The 21169-nt window shown below is 38.2% G+C and overlaps 4 protein-coding genes across 5 annotated transcripts in view; all 4 read left to right on the top strand.

The window, feature by feature from the left end:
• The first annotated feature begins 1548 nt into the window (after positions 1-1548).
• Positions 1549-4456, top strand: hoxb8a (homeobox B8a). Of its 2 annotated transcripts, none has more exons than XM_067381626.1 (2): positions 1549-2510; positions 3270-4456. In XM_067381626.1, exons 1-2 carry the CDS (start codon positions 2087-2089, stop codon positions 3581-3583), a joined length of 738 nt encoding a protein of 245 aa, XP_067237727.1. In that variant the 5' UTR covers positions 1549-2086; the 3' UTR covers positions 3584-4456. The 2 variants fall into 2 exon arrangements, with proteins under 2 accessions (XP_067237727.1, XP_067237726.1); XM_067381625.1 differs by having other exon boundaries at positions 3267-4456.
• Positions 4457-5577: 1121 nt separating this feature from the next.
• On the top strand, positions 5578-9977 carry hoxb7a (homeobox B7a). Its single transcript, XM_067372584.1, has 2 exons — positions 5578-6079; positions 9083-9977. The coding sequence occupies exons 1-2, from the start codon at positions 5656-5658 to the stop codon at positions 9337-9339; spliced, it is 681 nt and encodes a 226-aa protein (XP_067228685.1). The 5' UTR covers positions 5578-5655; the 3' UTR covers positions 9340-9977.
• A 1805-nt stretch (positions 9978-11782) lies between these two features.
• The window catches only part of hoxb3a (homeobox B3a), a 51467-nt gene continuing 42080 nt past the window's right edge, over positions 11783-21169 (top strand). The window contains exon 1 of the mRNA XM_067381615.1: positions 11783-12201. The gene's annotated coding sequence lies outside the window, so the exon portion shown is untranslated. The remainder of the gene's footprint in view (positions 12202-21169) is intronic.
• hoxb6a (homeobox B6a) lies at positions 16892-19749 on the top strand. The gene is made up of 2 exons (XM_067381622.1): positions 16892-18084; positions 19065-19749. The coding sequence occupies exons 1-2, from the start codon at positions 17655-17657 to the stop codon at positions 19319-19321; spliced, it is 687 nt and encodes a 228-aa protein (XP_067237723.1). The 5' UTR covers positions 16892-17654; the 3' UTR covers positions 19322-19749.

The following is a 21169-nucleotide window of genomic DNA, read 5'->3' as shown; positions in this document are numbered from 1 at the left end:
ATGACAGCAAAAATACTATTGCACCGAAACAACAAAATGCACAACAACATACAATAGTGTGACTTTCTGTAAATTACATAATTCATTTCATCATTAGATTCAATATTTACTGTTCACAACAAAATGTCTGCATTATTTTGTGACTTTTACATACGAACTTATAGCATGCGAAATTCTACGGAGGTTTTTTTTATAAAGCCGGATCGAGTTTTGAGTCAAATGGGGAGGTTCACGCTTGGTGAACTCTTTGTCTTTTTTCAGAGAAGAAATTATAATAAGTGTAAAAACAAGATGTGCTTAAGATTAACCCGTAACAGAAACATTAACAATGTACATAATCTAAGTATTGAAATATAAATAGTCCACCTCATATTAAAAAAAAAAAAAAAAAAAAAAAAAAAAAAAAGCAATAGAATTCATCACGTTTAATACTAAACTGCTTTCAAGTCCTCGACAGTAATTTATTATAGAAGCAAATTAAGTTGTAAAATGACAAGCAGCAGCAGCATTAGTTCATGTCATTTAGCCAAGAATTGAAAAATAGATAACTTTTTTGGTGCGTTATAGTTTAGCATGATTATTCAGTATTTAAGGATACTTTAAATATTAGCATTTTTTTTTTAGAAAATATGACCAAAAAAATTTCTATAATAACAATTCTATAATTAGAATTCCATCATTTTCCCCTAAATCATAACGAATACAGAAACATTTAAAACTGTTTGTTTATTTAGGCCTATGTACAGCTATTTGCTTTTATTGCCATTAGAAAATTATATGCATTCCTTGGATTTTCTAGATAAAATGAATCAGATTTACTTGTACTCATCATAGTGGCAAACTGAACAGAAAACAAAACGAAAATGACAATTAAAGGACTTACTATTTCTGCATGTATACATTTCTTATAAAATACTGTAAAATTATTATAAAATACTGTAAATGCTTCACTTATATATATATAAAATACAAGTGAAGCATTTACAGTACTGGTCGCGCAACCTCATAAAAACCTAACAGCTTTTTGATGCACCACGTCAACAACAAACAGCAGGGGCGTTTATTGCATTTTATAGTTTGTAAAACCATTTACAACCACATTTGCCATTACACCTGACGTGCAGTTCCATGTCGACATCCTTATCTCTCTGTAAATATATTAATGGAAGTACAATTATCACAATATCAAATATGGCAATCTTGCTTATTTTCGATGCGCGCGCTTCACTCGCTGCAGAGGATGCTTTTGCAAAATTAAGCAAGGTTTATAGGATATGTTTAAACTGATACCAATTAAATCGTGTACCTTTTAAAATGGTTCGTCTCGACCCTGACATTTTAAAAAAGAGACTCGACCTCGTTAGAGATTTGGAAATTAACGACTAAATACGCATCACTTTAGGTTGTCTGTGATGAACATGCAAAAAATCAATCTTTCAAAGGGGTTTGGAGTGGAGAAGTTGAGTGGGGGAGGGGCAGAGGCTATGCACTTGATCTGATGCAAAGAGGCAGATTTCTCATTAACTTACCCGCTTGAACATATTAATGTGCATATTCTCCCCTCCTCTCTCTCCCTTGGCCCCCCTTCTCTCTCCTGCTACCTCGCGCTCTATCCCTCTCAGCGCTCTCTCACTCGCTTTCTCTTTTTCTCTCTTTTTCATTCTCCCGCTCCCTTCATATCAGAATCGCACAGAGCGGTGTCCGTGTGGGGATGCGAGAAGCCAATACAAGGAGGATCCGATAGAAGATGCAAATGAGCCTGAAAACACACCGCAAAATATGAAACTACTCGTTTGCAGCCGAGTAAATCATAGAAAACTGGTTGGGAACTGGCACCGGAATTCACAGGGATTGTGATGCTGGAACTCTACACTGGGAACATGTCTATGGAAGCTTTAGATAAGTTGTTTTAACAAAAGTATACAAACGCAAACCGTTCAGATATTGGAACTCAACGCTTTGCTGCTGCATTGTTTGTTACCTCAGTAACTGTGAAACTGACAAGTCTTTGAAGCTACAGCGCTGATATAAAGACATTCAAACGCAAACTCTTGTACAAAACCAGCACCAACAACAACATCAAAAGATGAGCTCATATTTCGTCAACTCTCTCTTCACTAAATACAAAAGTGGAGACACTCTGCGGCCGAACTATTACGAGTGCGGATTTGCTCAAGACCTAGGGACGAGACCCACCGTCGTGTACGGTCCAGGCACCGGGGCCACTTTTCAGCATGCCCCTCAGATTCAGGAGTTTTACCATCACGGCGCATCCACGCTCTCCGCAGCGCCTTACCAGCAGAGTCCCTGTGCGGTAACTTGTCACGGCGAGCCGGGAAACTTCTACAGTTATGATGCTCTCCAGAGGCAAACACTTTTCGGTGCTCAAGACGCCGACTTGGTTCAGTATAGCGACTGCAAACTCGCCACGGGGGGCATCGGCGACGAGACGGACAACACAGAACAGAGTCCGTCGCCTACACAGCTGTTCCCGTGGATGCGACCTCAAGGTGAGCCTGGTAGACAGAAAAGCCGGTCAGCTCGCGTTGTGTGTGTCTGTGGAAGTGAGATAAAACCTGAGTACGAAAAAAAACTGCAGTTTAGGTTTAGAATTGCATTTCCTGTGTGCACGAGAAGAGGGGGGACAATAGTTGGTTTTATTGTTTTATGGTGTTCAAAACTTGTGAATCACTTTACTGTTTAATGACCCCGTCATAGAAAGGCAGGAGTGTGGGAGAGAGGAAGAAGAGGGCGAGAGAAAAGCCTTGGTGTTTCCATGTGTGAGACTCTGCCCCACAGCTGATCTCTCACTTCTCACCCAGGTCAAAGTTTTACTGCAGGCTTTAACGACTTACAGTGAGCCTCGAGTTTATTTCACTACACAGTGGTCGTTTCACAATGATTATGTCATTTATGGCTGTGCCTAATCCTTTGAACGTGTGAAACAGTATATACTGATTTTGACGACTCAACTGTGGGATTAGTGTTGCACATTATTGTGTGCTAGTGTTGTGGTACTTATATTTTTAATGGTGGAGCTTTTTACATTAATTACTGTGTTAGACTGTGGGGAGTCTCCATGGTACACTAAAAACCTAGCCATAAACTAATAATGTAACGCGATTATGAACTGTAGATGTTTATTTTGCGTGGAAACTGTCTTTGTAGACTGTTGGTTCACAAATATGTTTGAACTCGATTGTAAAATGACGATTTGGTGCGTGTTTCGAGCTCTGACTAACATCTGTGAACTTCTTTTTTGCCAGTAGCTGCCGGACGGAGGCGAGGCCGCCAGACCTACAGCCGCTATCAGACGCTTGAACTCGAGAAAGAGTTTCTCTTCAATCCCTACCTAACACGCAAGAGACGGATTGAGGTATCACACGCTTTGGGACTGACAGAACGACAAGTCAAAATCTGGTTTCAAAACCGTCGTATGAAATGGAAAAAGGAAAACAACAAGGACAAGTTTCCAAGCAGCAAGTCTGAACAAGAGCAGATCGAAAAAGAGAAACGGGAGAAAGAACAGGCATCCGGGACACAGTCAGCCGGCGAAGACTGCGACAAGGCTAAACAAATGTAGAGCGGATGTGTGTGTGTGTATGTGTGTGTGTGTGTGTGTGTGTGTGTGTGTGTGAGAGAGAGAGAGAGAGAGAGAGAGGGAGAGAGAGCGAGAGTGTGTGTGTTTGTGTGTGTGTACGTGTGCCAGTCAATCGAAACGGCAAAGAATAAATAGGGAAAATAAAACAGACAATGATGAAGAGAATAACGGCGTTTGCATGGGAAGTTTGTCACACAGAGACATTTTAATCAAGCCGAGTTGATACATCTTTCACTCGAGGAAAAAAAATGACTGGGACTAGACAAATTACTATAAACTTAATATGGTGACCACAGAACTCCAGGAAGACGAAGGACAAGAAGCATTTCTACTTTTTACCTGTTGTTCAGAGAGTATGATAGTGTTAAAGCTAGTCTCCTTTCTTTGTGAAATAATTATCGTGAAACTTATGTTTCTATTGTTAGGATATTGTCATTAACGATTACCTTGGCAGCTGTATAGTTTTAAGTTAAATGGTGCACTTTTAACTGTTCTCACTTATATGTTATGATGATGACGACGTAGAAATTAATGACTTCCAACAACATGAAACTGCCTATTTATGCCGTAGAATCTCTTTTTACACTTCTTTGGTTCTTCTTAAATCGATGGTATTTTTGTTGTCTTCCTTTCTTGGGGTAAGCATGCGCACAGTGGATTATAAAAAATGAATAAACATAATAAAAAATAATTTTAAAAATTATGTCATGTGACCCATTGTTTACTATGAATCAAATTGTTGTCGTTCACGTTTGCTGGTGAAGTAGTTTATGAGATGACTATATGTTTTGTTGTCATTCTTAACTGTATTCTAATGTCTGGAGGCTCCGGAAGAAAGTGGACACAATAAAGTTTACAAGCGAGAATCCGTGACACCATGTGTCCTCGACATCATTTCACGTTAATGTGCGGTTCCGAGGCCCGCTTCAGTCAAAAACTTTTAGGAATCTATATGAGCACAAACACTGAATAGTGGAAATTGTTAATGATTACAAATCACATAAAAATATCATGTAGTGTGGTCTGAATCTTGATTTATAGCAAGATAAGTGGACTAAAAGAGAGGCGGCATGTGAAACCACAACTGAAAAACCTCATAACTATTTTGTCAGACCAACACTGTAACACGACACGATATAATATGCCACTAAACAAAAACAGACTATGTATTATCGTGAATCTACGTCAAAAATCTCTTAAAACGAAATTTCATCGTGCTGAACTTTGTTAAATGTGGGTATTTGAGTTGTGGGAGCACATCATGTCAGGTGAATTATTGTCGTAAGAGTATGTGGGCTTCTCAAACATCCAGAGAGTGTAAGTGTAAGTTTCATGACAAGATTCAGAGCTGAACATGCATTAGCAATAACCATGCGCAGGGAAACTGTTTGGGATGCACTGAACCAGTCTGTAGCCATGGAAATGGCTAGTTGGTAGTGAATGCTTAGGCTATGCGGATGCTTTGAAGCAGAAACTAGTAAGGGCCAGAGTCATCAAGCTCTTGACACGGACACACTGTACAGAAACTGCAAAAATGCAGTGATGAGATTGGGGCACAGCACCGGTGACAAGAGGAAATAGTGTTGAAAATCAATACAGAAATAAATAGGTTTCTTGTTATTTGTGTGGTGCCCTTCCAAACAGGAGGCACGTTCCTAAATCTGGACAACCTGAACTCATTTATAAGTTTGTCCATCCCACAATTATTTATTGCTTGAAACGGATTTAGGTGATTACAGAAACTTTCTCAATAGCCTATCGATTTGTGTGTTCTCCTGTGCGTCTGCGTTGACTGTAGGTACTGTTGGCTGTAAGTGAATAATTTAACAAATTTATGTGGATGGTCAGCTGCGCAGCCTTTCTCCACATTAGACAGGGCTCTGGGAAGCCTTACACCCATTGGAGGATATTTCATCACGTGCTGCCCATCACGTGGCCCCTGAGGAAAAAGGGGTGATTTTTGGTGTAAATCTAGACTGTAATTCTGTAATATATCATTGGACCTCGTAAAACCGACACTAAAACTTCTTGGCATATAAATCACTTCTCAAATTATGAGTTCATTGTATTACGCGAACGCGTTGTTTTCCAAATACCAAGTGGCGAGTTCAGCCTTCTCTAGTGGCGTGTTTCCCGAGCAAACTTCTTGCGCCTTTTCGTGCAGTTCGCAACGGGCCAGCGGCTACGGCTCGGCTTCTTCCGGTGCAACGGTCTCCTCCACATCTTCTGTCTCCCTGTCGAGCATGTACACTAACGGTGCTAGTCTTTCCAGCCAGACTCAAGGCATGTACCCCTCTGCGTATGAGCTGGGAGCTGTCTCTTTGAACATGCACAGCTCTCTGTTTGACCATCCGAATCTACCCATGGTGAGCGCTGGCGATCTCTGTAAAGCGCAAAGCAGTGGTAAGGAAGAGCAGAGGGGCTACCATCAAAACAACGAAAACAACCTCCGAATCTATCCGTGGATGAGGAGCACAGGTCTGTGAAATCTGAATGTTTCTTAAGGACAGGGGTGTGCGTCTATGTATGCCTGAGGGGGAGGGAAACAGGTTAAGGGGAGCGACCGAGTCATTTCAGAAAGTGTTCTTTTCTTCAGATCTTTTTTTATGACTAATTAGCCGCCATAATTCAAGACACCCTAGTTCGTAGTATTTCGCGTTTTGTGGAAAAGGGAGGGGACGGTATGAGAGGTTTGGATGAATCATGTTTAGCTTTAACAAATATCCAGGATTCTGCTGAGACTGGGTGTCATCATGGTTGAATCCATCTTTAAGTTAGTTAGGAAGCTGAATCCATCGTTAAGTTAGTATATTCGCAATCACTGGCATTAAAAATCCTTGTATTTTTTTTTTATAGAGGGCGGGGCCTTGTATTTCTAGGGTATGCTACTGCTGGGTGGGCCTTTGTTTTAGATTACTGTCAGTAATTTAACCGTGTCTGCGTGTGTGTGTGTGTGTGTGTGTGTTTTATAGATGTAGTATAGCCTATGCTATACATGTATAAGCCTGTCTGCGTGCGCATGGGCATGTGTTGGAAGTTTCACAAAACATACAACTCAAGATCTGCGTCCAGTTCCCCATTCGCTGAATAAGGGTTTTTAACAAATCGTCTGCGTTAATAGCGCTTTTCAAACATATCCACCACACGTCCCGGCTGAGGCATTTGAAAAGTAGGTCGACAAGTTCTCTTTTAATGATTTTCTGCGGCCTCTCAAGACACTCCCCACGAACACCGACGTTCCTATCAGTCAACTGTCAACCCAGGGCTCTTCTTCTCTTGTTAGCTCTCAGTGTAAAAATACAACAACATAAATAGTTTTGAAACAGATACCTCATTAGCGAAGTTGTTGACATTTCCTGGCAGATAGTCCTGGTCAGCCGATGGTGTATATATTTTCGTACTCGTTTGAAGATTTGTGTGAAATGCCATTGTCATTTTATGAAAAAACTAATGAGTCATAGCTAACTTATTACTGTCTAAGTATACAGAGAGACTTGACATCTTAATTTGTTTTAAATTATTTTAATAATACTGGCAGCTATTTTAGCTACTTTTGTAAATCGAATTTCGACGTTAAACACGATTAAGCCTCTTTAAAAAAAGAAGCTGTTTATATTTCAAACATTTTATTTATTTTGAAAAAGACCAGATTAGTCCACTGATATCATGACATGTCTGCTGTAAAGGCCACATATTTGAAAGGAAGGAAACCAGGCCCTACAATAAACATTCACGAGTACATAAACACATAATCACAAAAAGAAATCATTTTGCTCATATACATTTTTGATATATCAGACATGTATGGTGGGCCTTGCACCCCCCGGCCACTGGGTTTTATGTCTTTATTTACTAGGGCCAGCTGCCTTTTCTGTTAATTTCGTGCTTTCGTTGGATATTTCACATAGATGGGCTCTGTCCCTCACTTTATTTCTCTTTCACTATTCACAGACAGACACATTCACACAGACCAGATGAAATTCTATTTCCATGTCTATCATTCGCGAGACTGTTCACGTCAGGGACCCTGAACAGTGACCGAGCACAATGCTCGTCCTTGTTTTAACTCGTGTAAAAGCTTTTCGTTCTGCAAGGACAGACATAATTTATGCACTTAATTTATACCCCTGAAAGAACGAAATAGCGGTATCATTTGCTTGGATTTTTAATGGGCCTACAGTACTTATATTTCTCTCTCTCTCTTACTCTCTTGCCTTCTGCTTTTCACCCAAATTCTACATGCTTTTGCACAGTTTGTGCTAGATAAAGTATCAACAAAAAGTGTCACGGCGTTGCCGACAACACGGAAGTAAGATACAAACGACTGAAGAGTGCAATAAAAAAGTTCAAAAAGCACAAAGCAGTACCCATTTGTCGACAGTCTGCTGGAAACGGAAACGCAGGGACAGCAGAAAGTCACTGACCGTGCATGGGCAAGGTTGTGAAAGTCTAGTTAGATTTCTTCTCTCTAACGTGCCGCTAAAAGATGGATACATTACGTAGATTGCTTCTTTATCTAGATGGATATACGAACACTTCATCGCTTATGTGTGTGGGAACTAGATCATGTTGTTGACTTTGGTCATGTTTAGAAGGAAGTCTGAACGCCAGGGCTCCATTAGAGTCACGGGAGTGTGCAAGCCAGAGAATACACTTACAGCAGGGGTATTTGTGTACTTTTTTTGTGCTTTTGAATTACATTCCACTTTTATATTTAAGATGCATTTTTACCCTTTCAAAGTTAAGTTTTGGTTCGGCAGTGTTATGTGTCTTAATCTTAATGCATGTAACATTGGACGAACGGTTAAATTGCACAGGCTATGTGTGCATTTCGTTTTGCTTTATCATTGTTATTTTATTACTATAGTTTATGTGAACTCGATGCAAGGAATACACATCCAAAATATAATTTAGAAGCCTTTAAGACAGCTTTGGGTCTCATGGCCGCTTTATTTTTTTTTTTTTAAATCTCAGGATTGAATAGCCTAACTAATTTTCCCTTAATAATGGTTTGACCAGGCACTGTGCAAAAAAGCTAGGCCTATAAAAAGTCGTTTCTAAATATTTACAATCGCTAATCTCAATAGCAGAAAATGTGTTTACTTTGTATAATCATCGGCCGCTTTGTTATGGTAAGATAATAACACACAAGAATCAAGCAGCATGCGTATTGAAGCCTCTTTTCCCCAGTATGTAGGCTAATATTACTGAAAATATTAAAATATGTCGAATCTGTTGTTTTATTATTCACACACTGAAGTGTAAAGTTTTTACCTTAAATCTGAGTGATTTTTTAGATAATATTTAATGCATTTAATGATTGATTCGTTCTTGAAATCTTTAGTTTTTATTCAGACCATTCACAGAGGCAGACATGTTTTCATTTTAACCATCGAAATGATTCGAACCCTTCTTATTTTTATTTTTTCTTCTTTACTGGTGTTTTTACGCTTTCTGACCATCCTTCCGCATTTCCCACAGGTGCTGACCGGAAAAGAGGCCGTCAGACATATTCCCGCTATCAAACATTAGAGTTGGAGAAAGAATTTCACTTCAACCGTTACCTTTCACGACGGCGGCGTATCGAGATTGCACACGCCCTGTGCTTGACCGAACGCCAGATTAAAATCTGGTTTCAAAACAGAAGGATGAAATGGAAGAAAGAGAACAAATCAACGGGCCGCAGCTCTCCTGCTGCTGACCAAATCGGGGGTGACGACGAAGAAGAAGATGAGTAGCGACGAAAGTGACATAAAAATAGACTGTTATCGATTCTGCTTTAATTCAGGATTCGCTGAGTTGAAGAAAGAAAAAATCTACTTACAATACTGTGGGCAAAGTGTTAACGTCGTTTACCTTGTGTTAGAGGAGTTAATGTCTAGACTCGTAAATATAGTAATGCAAGTAATTTTAAAACACATTTTAAAATAGATGTATACATCTAATACTTTAACACTCATACTGTATAATAGCCTAAATTATATATATAGAGAGAGGCTCAATATTAGTGTTAATAATATTATATCATGTGTTTCATATATTTGTGACATATTTGTGGCCTGTTAAGTTCGACCTAGTCACTGCGGGGTAAAACACAGAAGGGAGCAAGCTATTTTTTTTTTTCTTTCTAAATTTGATATACCCCTGTTGTGTACCTATGTGTATTTTTTTTTTTTTTTTTTGTATGTATAAGCATTTTCCCCTGTTCATAGGCTAAGTGTTAAAATAAACGAATTCTGTACTGCTGACTGCAAGATGTTTACATTGTTTGCCTCTCGAAGAGTTTTTTTCTGTATTCTTTGCTTGCTTTTTTGTTTCTAATCAGATTAAAATCACAGTAATGTTGTGCTAAAGAACCCTGAATGTGATAATACCACGAGCATGTATTTTTATATCTTTTAAAGACCCCTGCCTTTTTAAAACAGTGCCGCCACACAGTAGTGATTATTATTAATAAAAATAATAATAACAACAACAACAACAACAACAACAATTATTATTATTATTATTTCAGGAGCAGAATCAGAAGCAACCTCACCTGTCTGTCTGTCTGTCTTTTTTTTTTTTTTTTTTTTTTTTTTACGGTGGTTCTTAATCATTTCTATTCACTACGAGGTTAAACATCTTCGATATGATTTCTTTTTAAATTAGCAGTTACATTAGTATATTACTGAAATGTTTTGCGAGGTTTTAGTAATCCTTTTAGATTATCTGGGAATTACAATTGTTCTGTTGTGGACAAAATAATTTCATTGAAATAATTGTATTTTTAAACGTTTTAAATCTATAGCAATTATTATTTAATGTAGCAGATTTAGTGATAAGTTATCTCACAGAGCAGTTCAGCAATTTGTTTTAATCTAGGCTATAGGCCTAATATTATTTTGATTCGTCATCGTCGTTGCCTCGTGAACATCAGTACAATAGTTTTCGTTTATTGTGACTTAATTTTTTTCTCAGGTCAAGCCGAGTTCTTGTAGGGATGTGACAGGTTCTGTGTCGAGTGAGACCAAAAGAAGGCGTTTATATTATGGGGTTGTAAACTAATGTGTTTAGTGCATCAATAAAAAGCCGGAAACGCCATAAAAGGGACAAAAAAAATCTGTAGAATGGGAAAGCGGTTGGTCTTTTCTGGTTTCAGATCTTGTAGCAGCAGTTAAAGTTTTTGTGACAATACCTTTTCCGATTTAGACAAAACTGTAACACCGTGAGCCATATTTTTATTTGCTTATTTTGATTGCCGCAATCTCCAGACTCTTAGATGCTATCTGCTTTTTGTCGCATTGCGAAATTTTCCTGTATGTGTAGTTTAGTGCAGTGTGGGCTATATTGTAGGCACAAATGCCATAACGTGTCAAATGTTTTTGTCCTAAATATTTCGTTCTGAAACGTTTTTATTTTTAACTACAACATAATTTCAGTCATACATATTAATGACAACGAGAAGTCTTTCTGTTTGAATCGAGTCTTCTTTCTTTCTTAGATATTAATCAGTCTCAAAAATATTAACAATAATTATATTACGCGGTTAATTATTTTTTCCTATTTCATATTACTGTATGATATTATGGCTCTGCTTTTAACATAATCTTTTGAATTAGACCCTATATCCAATCCTATTAAAAATAATTTGACTTGGCCACTAACCAGTTTATAGCATCGTAAACCTATAACATCACTGTTGTAACTTTGATCTCCCTTGATTTGCGACATTGTTTTGGATGGCTTAATTTTATATTAAAGCTCAACCGTGGTAAATTGCTTTAATTATATTACAACAATGTCAAACCGCGTTGGTGTTATATTTCGGCTTCAAAAACACAAATAACACATGTTCAAGAGTCTATGATCTTACACGTTCGACTAATATGCTTTTTGGCTATAGCTGAAGTAAAACAGTGCATGTAAACAAGCACGAGAAATATGCGATTTTCCTTGCGATTGTATAGGGAAAAGATGGCGACTGCAGAGCTACTGCTGTTAAAACAGTCATGAAGAAATGCAATAAATTCCTTGTTGTTTTATGAAAATTTACAACTTTGTGATAGAACTTTATGAGTGCCTGGGTCCTGGGATTGGCCGAGGATGGTCATGTGGACGAGTAACCGTGAACATGAACTTTTTATGATTTCCCAAGTGGTTATATTGCAGCATTCTTTTGGCCGCGGCACTTAATGTAGCTTCACTGTGCTCCTTAAAGGTTCTTGCTCTTTTATTTATAGTATATTTTGGCCAGCTCTGAAAATTCATACAGTCGGAGAGCATTGTTCAGGCTGATGTTCTCAAATGGAACAGGGAGAGAACAGCCTCCTCTCATCTCTGCTATGCTAATGTGGCCGCCTGTGATTGGGATAAGCCCTGCGATGGAGTCTTATTGAGATCTGGACACGCAGTAGGGTCTCATCTAATTTTTCATACGGGGGTCTGACTCCTGTTGACTGAAGCTGTTGAAACGGATGGAAGCTGTGGTGCCGCTGTCATTTTCACTGCTTCGCTCTAATGGCGGGACCAAGAAGAGCAACAGGACTTACCGAGCGCGAGCTACGGCGAGAGGTTTGCGCCTCTCTGTCCTGGTGCTGGGTGACGAATTATCAACAAAGGTAAGTCTGTCATTGTCTCGCAACCGCTTCGTTTCTCTGAGGTAAGAGCTCGACCAAGCCTAATCATGCGCACTGACAGATGTACTCTACTAATAAGCCGCGCGTGCACAACAGCTTAGAAGTAAACACCTTATCTAAATCTAATTATTCATTTCCAGCTTGGGTGGAGCAGAATAAGCGTTTTGGTGCCTTTCCATGTGTTTTTCCCCCCTGGTCAGCGCTAAGGTATTTAGAGCTAATGCATGGTGAGCATTTACGGAGATTCAGCTGTGTTGATTTCGGGTTTTCCACTGCATTACTGTATTTATGATATGGAGCGCAGTCATGGCTGCGGCGAGAGGGCGAGGTTTGAAGAAACTGCTGTCTTGCCAATCGGATTTTAGCCATATATACCCGAATCATTTATTACGTGAAATTCTTTATTCAGCGCGACATTAAAACTTACATATATTAGGTAAAATGCTTTAATAAAAATAAATAAACTGATAGACATAAATATATATAATCATATTTGAAGGCCTCAATTGAATCTTTAGAGTTATGTTAAACATGTAGGCTATTATATGTTCAAAATACCCTAAATACCCAAGGGTCTCCTCCTGTTCTGGATAGGACGTCTTTCACTTCCAGATCAGATGAACAAACCTTCCAGGTTATTCTACCGGCTGCTGTGAGAGGAACAACGTAATGATTCCTCGCGGCTCTGCTTGACATATTTCCTTTCTCGGTTCTCATCCATTCAAGCCCATCCAGTAATTTTTTGTAACGTTCCTGGAGTTTTGTTGTTCATTTGTTCAAATGCTAATTTTTCTGCATTTACTGTATGGATCAAGGATAATGTTGGAAATGAATGATGAGCCACTTTATGCAAAAACAAAACATATGTATTCCTTAAATAGAAAAATAGACTGTTTAGAGAATCGATTATTTCTTTGTTAGATCTATCTATCTATCTATCTATCTATCTATCTATCTATCTATCTATCTATCTATCTATCTATCTATCTATCTATCTATCTATCTATCTATCTATCTATCTATCTATCTATCTTCTTCACGAACAGATGTTTTATTTAAGGTAACTTGTACGTATTACTAAAATGCTTGGAATATATCACATCTCTGAGAACGATCTCTCTGTTTCCTATACTCACAGACTGATAGTCTATAGTCTTACTGGTAGTCCTAATCCATCCAGTTGACAATAAATAACGAAATAGGCTATCTGGTATTTATATCAAAACTTGTATGGGCATTAAATGAACTTGTTCGGTATTTTCCTAATTTTATTTTCTGAGGTGCATTAATCTGGTCAGCCTGTTGTTGAGAGCTGCTGACACAAATCCAAGCACACAAGCCATTTCCCCGCTATCTGGCGCCATCTAGTGTTCATTCTTGCATTTCGCCAAAACAGGCAACTTGGAGGGTGTGTTTATTGCACTGAGTGTGTGCGTGTGTGCGCGTGTAAGAGAGAGAATTTATTACAGTGCGCATTTGTTAGCTCTATTGTGTGTGTGTGTGTGTGTGTGTGTGTGTGTGTGTGTGCGCGCGTGCGCGCACGCCAGCGTGTGACGTTTTATGGCAGTGTGAGAATGTGTTTTAGTGTTCTTCTAAAGCACGTTTTATTGCTGTGTGAGTGCTTGTGCGACTGTGTGCGCGCAGTATCTTTTCTTCCACTTTTATCAAGTCACACCAGCATTCGCCACTCATCAACAGATGTGTGCTGTAGCTTTTAAATATTAATAAAACCTCTTAAATGTTGTATGCAGCAAAGCACACACATTGCAGCCGCAGATAACAAGAAAGACAGGGAGGGGTTCTCGGCCCGGTGGCAGTGAAACGCAAAAGAATGTAGGGGCTGTAAATTCTCCTAGCTGTTCTTGCTGCTCTTTGATGTGTCTGTGTTTGGGGAAGATTTGTGGCACACATGCACTCACTGAGAAAAACCCGTGGCCTGAAGGGCTTATATTCCTTCATCTCTGCTTTCTTGCTTCTTGTAATCTATCCAGAATATCAGCATTTGACCACTCCAAGGTTTTCCATTGTACAGGGAATGAAGTGCGTCGAGGCCTAAGTGCGAGCCGAGCTGTGTGTGCCTACATCCTTCGCCAGTTTTTAAAGTCATGCTGACCTTTTTTATTTCTTTGGCGTTCTCTCTTAGGAAGTACGTACTCCAAGCAATAAGTGTTTATTTGGACTGGTAGTGGGCATAGTAACCGGAAAGAGTGAGAGAGAGAGAGGAAAAAGTGAGAGGGAGGAGGGAATGCTTTGAGATTGTATGAGTCCTGTTTAATGTCGTAAAGAGTGAATGTGTGATATGGGTTGTCTCTTGTAGTCTTTGTGTATATTTTACAGCTCTGCTGTTTTGCACCTTAAGTAAAATCATTTGTAAGCAATTCCAGTCACAAGACTGAGTTTCCATAATGTAAAAAAGTACAGTCACTCATTTTATTCGCATAGCTGTATAACTTCAGTGCTTTATGCCATTTCAGAATATAGATAATTACAGATTGTGAATTATTGTTAACGTATAAATAAATAAGTTCAAAGTAGCTTAAAATAAATTAAAATTAGTTTTATTATTTGATCAAACTAAAAAAAAATATTTATTGTTGTTGAAAACAGTTAACAATAGGCATCATTACCATCCACAAACTCAGAAATCCCTTGTTATGGGTGGCTGACAAAGCTTCTGAAAATCAATAAGGCTTTTATCCCTTATGTTTATGATGTTAGTGAAATCTGATACGAACATAAAAATACACAAAGAACGGGCTGTTTCTTGTTTGATTTACTAATTTATAAATGCATTGACAATTCCATTTATTTTCTATATTGTCTAAAATGTAGTTTTATTTAAAATGTAGTTTTTTTTTACATACATTCAAATCTAAATGCCATGCATTTATTGCACAATGCTTTGACTTTAGCATGTGGTGGAAGAGCTTTCATAAATTAACAGCAGGCTTTAAGGGAAGAGTTTTCGGATCACCCCCCCCCCTGACTTTTTTTTTTACAGTAAAATGCATGCGCATTTGTTAAATTAAACTTGATTTACCAGATATACAGCTGTAAATAGTATCCCAACAAAATACAAACAACGCAAATACATAAAATGTATTTCTAACTGAGCTTCCAGTATTTAGGGGACAAGATAAACAGTGAAACCGTGAGCATAATTATTGTGAAAATAACGCACTGAAATTAAATTAAAGCGTGTAAAGACAGCATATACAACCACAGTCATACCGTAAATTTAAAGGAAGCCTAAAAGCGCCTTCAATAATTTATGTAAAAACACATATCATACACGAAGGAGACACAGCATTTGAAGCAAGGCCTGTATGACATTTTAAATGTTCAGTTTTATGAATTCGTAACTTATAACAAACGTCTGACATCAGTATTCAAAAGAGTGAACTCGTGAGCTCTTTTTATATATTTTAATATAAAGATCTTTTTTTACAGAGTTTTAAATCAATGGATTAACTTTAAAATCACCATTTAAAATAAAAAATATATATCAATGAAAATAAAACCGTTAATAAATGTTTTCACATATGCATTATATAAACAGACTAGAAAAGGTAGACATACGTGTGCACATTTGACATACTCACATATGCTCCACACTCGCGGGAATTTACAGAAGTTATAGCATACTTAAAAAAGAAGAAGAAAAAAACAGTTTATAACACGTCACTCCATGTCCAAATGGGTGTGAAATTATTCACTTTTGCTCCTTATCACCAAATAAGTGACTTCCGCAGAAAAGTTGACTCTCTGTAAGTCCACTGCAATCCAGTTGTCTCGCTGGCTTCTGCGGTTCTTCGAAGACAATGAAGAAAATACCTGTAAAAAAAAAAAAAGAGAATAATGGAGTTAACAATAAAGCGCGAGCTTTTTAAGGAAAGACGCTTCACGCTTGTATTTTGAGATATGATAGCACAAATTCTAGATGTCTTGGTTAAGAATTTATAGAAAGTGTAATGGTAGTTATTGCTCATTAATAATTAACAAACGTTGACCGGGCCCTTCTCCCCCTTGCTCATTTCTACAAATGGAAACACAATAGATGCTTTCCGTTCGCAGAAAACTGTGCAATGCGAAAGGAAACGCAGCATCCTAGTCAAAGGAAACTGAAATGAAAGTAAGATGCACGCAACCCCCAGTGCGCCACCTTTAAAAATATCCACTTGTTGTGCCGCAAATGGTTTATTGGTCGTATAGCGACAGGACACCCGGCCACCATAACTGTACTTTTGGTTAATGAAAAACACACGCACGCTCGACCAGTGCAGCGCAACATCGACAAAAAGCTAAAACACTGTTGAATTATTTGCTGGCGTTCTCAAACCATTAATTAATTTAAGCAAAGGAGGAAACAGCTCGCGCAATGCTGAATGCTAATAAATGTAACAAAACTCATATATAGGTGTGTGTGTGTGTGTGTGTGTGTGTGTGTGTGTGTGTGTGTGTGTATACATACATACATACATATATATATATATATATATATATATATATATATATATATATATATATATATATATATATTTTTTTTTTTTTTCCCAAAACGTGGACAGCACGTGTCTTAATCTTTTATATTCACACATACAGTACATATTTGTCCTTTCATTATGTGTCAAAATTACTATTTATTATTTATATTATCACTAAACAGTTTAATATAGGCCTACAGCAACATATCTGTTACCTACTGTATTTTGTTAAATACTTTTGCTCAGGCTCATTTACTTTGCGCTGTTTATATATAGGCTTTGGTTTTCTTTAACACGTCGTTTACTATTTATAAATCACTATGAAATTACAGTGATGAAAAAAGCGTTGAAGCCGCGATCATCAATGTGTCATTTTATCTATTGTGACTCACTTGTGCGATAAGGCCTAGTAAATTACCTATCTGAAATATAAATAAGGAAGGATGAAAAATTACCAAATATTGTACGGAATAATGTGTGTTTGGAAAATCGGCTACTCCGGGTCTTGTATGTTGACACTTTACTCTCTAGTGGTATGATAGGACCAAAGCGGACTGTATGTGGGGGCACAAAGTGTCGATGTATTCAATTTAGCGTTTTAAAATTCCTATGTGATTCGTATTGTGCAATCTCATTGGAAGGAACGGAAAGGGAGAATGGATTAAAAAAAAAAAAAAAAAAAAAAAGCTAGCTCTCTGCTCCGGGGTCCCCCGGCGCGTGCAATCACAGCCCCCCTCAAGGGTGCTATTTTGCAGGCACGTCCGCTCGCTATTGGTCAGTGGATGGTCAGATGGTACGGTTTCCCTCTGTCCCGCACTGGCACATAGCCACCCAGAACACCCCCCCCCCCCCCATCTAAAACCCAATCTCCGATAAACTACTAATAGCTAAACCACTTGGACTATAAAACACAACAAATCATAAACCACGCAAAAGAGCCGTACCCTCCCAATGAGTTCCTATTTTGTAAACTCAACTTTCCCAGTGACTCTGCCCGGAGGACAGGAGTCGTTCTTGGGACAGATACCGTTATATTCCTCCGGATACACAGACCCTTTACGACACTATCCCGGTGCAGCTTATGGAGGTTCCAGTGTCCAAGAGAAGGCGTACCCAGCCTCCTTTTACCAACAAGCGAACGGTGCCTACGGCAGAGCAACCGCCGCCGGTCCCTGCGATTATGCGACAGCAAGCTTCTACAGGGAAAAGGACCCTGCCTGCGCCCTCGCCAGCATAGAGGAACACTCGTTTGTGCTCAGTCAGGATCATCGCAAGACAGACTGCACGGGATCGACGGGGAAAAGCATCTACCCTGAGGCCGACGAACAGAAGCCATCAGCGCCGGTTTATCCTTGGATGCAACGGATGAACTCGTGTAATGGTAAGTTAATGTTGTCTTTTTTACACTTCATTTTTTTCTCATCGCTAATAAAGACTGAGCAAGACCGTGCTATACGTGACTTACAGCTTCACTGTACAATGCCGGAAGCATATACGCTCGTCTCCACCATAGTGTCATACTGAAAGCAAAGCCACTCCTGTAAAGTTCTGTGAAATCTCTCAAATGTACTGTATTGTTTTTGAGGGAGGACATTTGGAAATATGTTCGCTGCAAGGCTCATATCATTTAAATGGCTAGAGAAGCTTGTCTAATTTTAAACAGAAGAGCTGCTGAATCACCGTATGTCTTGTTACAAAATTGTTGTTTTGACACATCTGTTGGTGTTTGTAACTTGGCAAGTAAAAACAGGAAAGATATTATGCTTCGACTGTGCAATAGTTCTTGAAACAGAGAAGGAACAATAGAAGTGTGCAGTACTCTGTAACTTGATTTTATTCGCTGCCTATTACGAGCCCTGTCCGTTTACAGTAGGTACATGTATAAATTTCAGAAGCATGAACATCTACGGACATCTTTGTACACGTACACGTTTCAGCCACAAACACAACTTTGACAAGTGCTTAAACTATTACTGGGCGCCTTGGATCTATGTTCAGATAAAAAGTTTGATATAGGGCACATAAATAGACCGGTATCTTTTGTTTACATCTGTCAAGAAAATAAGGAGAATCACATTTCTTCAGCTTCCTCCCCCTTATCGCAATAAAACAGTTTTTAGACCTCTCAATGTGTCTGCACATAGGTTTAAATGAGGACAAAATATGTAAAAATAAACATGTGTTAAAAATGCAGGACAGCAAAAAATGTGTTATGTTGTGGACTGTAATTTAGGTACATAAATTTCGCACTGACTTGAGAGTTTCTTGTCATTATGTCACCCTTCTCCGGACGCATTTGTCATTGTAAAAAACATGCTCTCTTTGTTAATGTTTGACTTTTCTCTTTTATCCCATGGACAGGGACCTTCGGTAACGCTGGCCGAAGGGGTCGTCAGACGTACACTCGCTACCAGACGTTAGAATTGGAGAAAGAGTTCCACTTTAACAGGTATCTGACCCGAAGACGCCGCATTGAGATTGCGCACGCACTGTGCCTGACTGAACGTCAGATAAAGATTTGGTTCCAAAACCGGCGAATGAAATGGAAAAAAGAAAACAAATTGATCAACTGTTCACAAACCAGTGGCGAAGAGGAGGAGGAGAAGAGGACAGAATGAAATTTTAAACGATAAATTTCCCCCCACCAAAAGAAAACTATGGCATAGAGGGCACCAGACACCACTCTCTAATAACACAAATGAAGACTTTTCATCATGTTAGCAACTGTAGCATTCCTGTTAACTCAATGTAATTTCTTTTGTGATTTCTTTCCCTTTTTTACATGACGTTTAACACATGTGGTTTTGTGCGCTCTTACTCAGTTTAGATTTGCTCTTATGACTGAAATGTCCATGTTGAACGAAGCTATTTGAAATATGTGTCATATTCGTGTTTATATTTAAGCTGTGTAAAAATAAAAATAAATACCCATTGTACGGAAAACTTTTTGCTATCTTTCATTTATTCGTGAGTTAAATTTTCAGACACATGACATAATTTATTGAGTCTGGGTGAAAAAAGGGCTGGAGCATCTGGAGATTCTAGAAAAATAGTAGGAACACACACAGCAGTGTACAATATTCTAATATATATCTATCTATATGTGTCTAGCTCTATCAATATACTAATATATATATATATATATATATATATATATATATATATATATATATATATATATATATATATATATATATATATATATAATGTTTTTTTGTTTGTTACTGAAGCTTTCAATAAAACAAACGAAATTCCGCCTGCCATGCTATATTTGATGACAGCCGATCACATGAAATGACGGATCCTCATTGTGGTATAACACCTGTATGCTTTCCCTGTATTCTTTTTATTTTTTATCAAGAAAACTAGTTTAAACAAATTTACGTTTGACCCATAGGTGATGTAAAGCACACAAAAACACAACCGAAACTTTAGTCTGTAGGGCAATGTAATAAGCACGCATAGTCTACTGCTGTGTAAATGTGACATATATGACATTTCAGTACCTGCGGGAAAATATGTAAATATATTATACATTTATTATTGTGCATTTGATATTTTAGTACAAACAGTGGTCACGTGTTTTCCCGATTTCATGAAACAAGTAGGCTACAAAGCCCAAAAACTCTTCATTTAGGGATTTGGTTTCGCTTTTTGTACAAATAAAAGGCCGAGCGTTGCCCACTTGGTTCCAAAATACTTCCTACAAAGTGAGAGGTGAAAAGGTTCAGCAGGTTTTAATAGATAACCAAAAGAGAAAGCTGACCTGTCGGCGCTGGTCACTCACCCTGAGAGACTCTACAGCCTGGAGGGCTAAGCGACAATAACCCAAATTTCTCAAGTGGAGTTTCTTAATTGCGTCAACAAAATTCAACCCCAAATCAGACAATAATTTACATAATAGAAAAAAAAATAATGCAAATGTTTTCTACAAACCAGAGTATACACGAATATGTATATTCTTAGAGCACAGTGGGTGAACTTAACGCTTCTTCGTAGGCTAGAATATTGTAAATCTGTTACTCATTGTTAAATTCTACTCTTTTCCGGGAATAAAATACTGCAAAAATACAAGAGTTAATATTGTTCTGGAGTATTTCAACCGTCCTTTTCCGGCTTTAATAAGACCAAACGTCTATGGAAGTTTAGTACAGTTTTACACCATGCACATACATGAAACAGCAATTGGCATTTTGTCAACAAACCATAAATCATCGTGGAACATAAATCACGATCTCGCATTCCTTATGTTGTCCATACAGTGTGTGAACAGGAACTCATCTTTGGAACACGTCTACTAAAAAGTCAGATTGCTTCTTAGGCCTGAAAAAATACATCTATGGTAAGACCAACGATGGGATACACTGGAATTTATTTATTTATTTTTTTTAATTATGCATATTCAATATTGTATATTCAATATTATATATTCATAATGTAGTTAATGTTATCATCAGTGCTTATTT

Source organism: Chanodichthys erythropterus, chromosome 3, assembly GCF_024489055.1.
Source record: "Chanodichthys erythropterus isolate Z2021 chromosome 3, ASM2448905v1, whole genome shotgun sequence".
Lineage (NCBI taxonomy): Eukaryota > Metazoa > Chordata > Actinopteri > Cypriniformes > Xenocyprididae > Chanodichthys > Chanodichthys erythropterus.
This window is presented reverse-complemented; position numbering and strand designations above follow the sequence as displayed.

Bases quoted from the DNA above. Each gene is read 5' to 3' on its own strand.
- hoxb8a (XM_067381625.1), top strand. From the start codon at position 2,087: ATGAGCTCATATTTCGTCAACTCTCTCTTCACTAAATACAAAAGTGGA. The intron at 2,511-3,266 runs GTGAGCCTGGTA...CTTTTTTGCCAG, and splicing joins CCCGTGGATGCGACCTCAAG to TAGCTGCCGGACGGAGGCGA.
- hoxb7a (XM_067372584.1), top strand. From the start codon at position 5,656: ATGAGTTCATTGTATTACGCGAACGCGTTGTTTTCCAAATACCAAGTG. The intron at 6,080-9,082 runs GTCTGTGAAATC...CATTTCCCACAG, and splicing joins TCCGTGGATGAGGAGCACAG to GTGCTGACCGGAAAAGAGGC.
- hoxb6a (XM_067381622.1), top strand. From the start codon at position 17,655: ATGAGTTCCTATTTTGTAAACTCAACTTTCCCAGTGACTCTGCCCGGA. The intron at 18,085-19,064 runs GTAAGTTAATGT...TCCCATGGACAG, and splicing joins ACGGATGAACTCGTGTAATG to GGACCTTCGGTAACGCTGGC.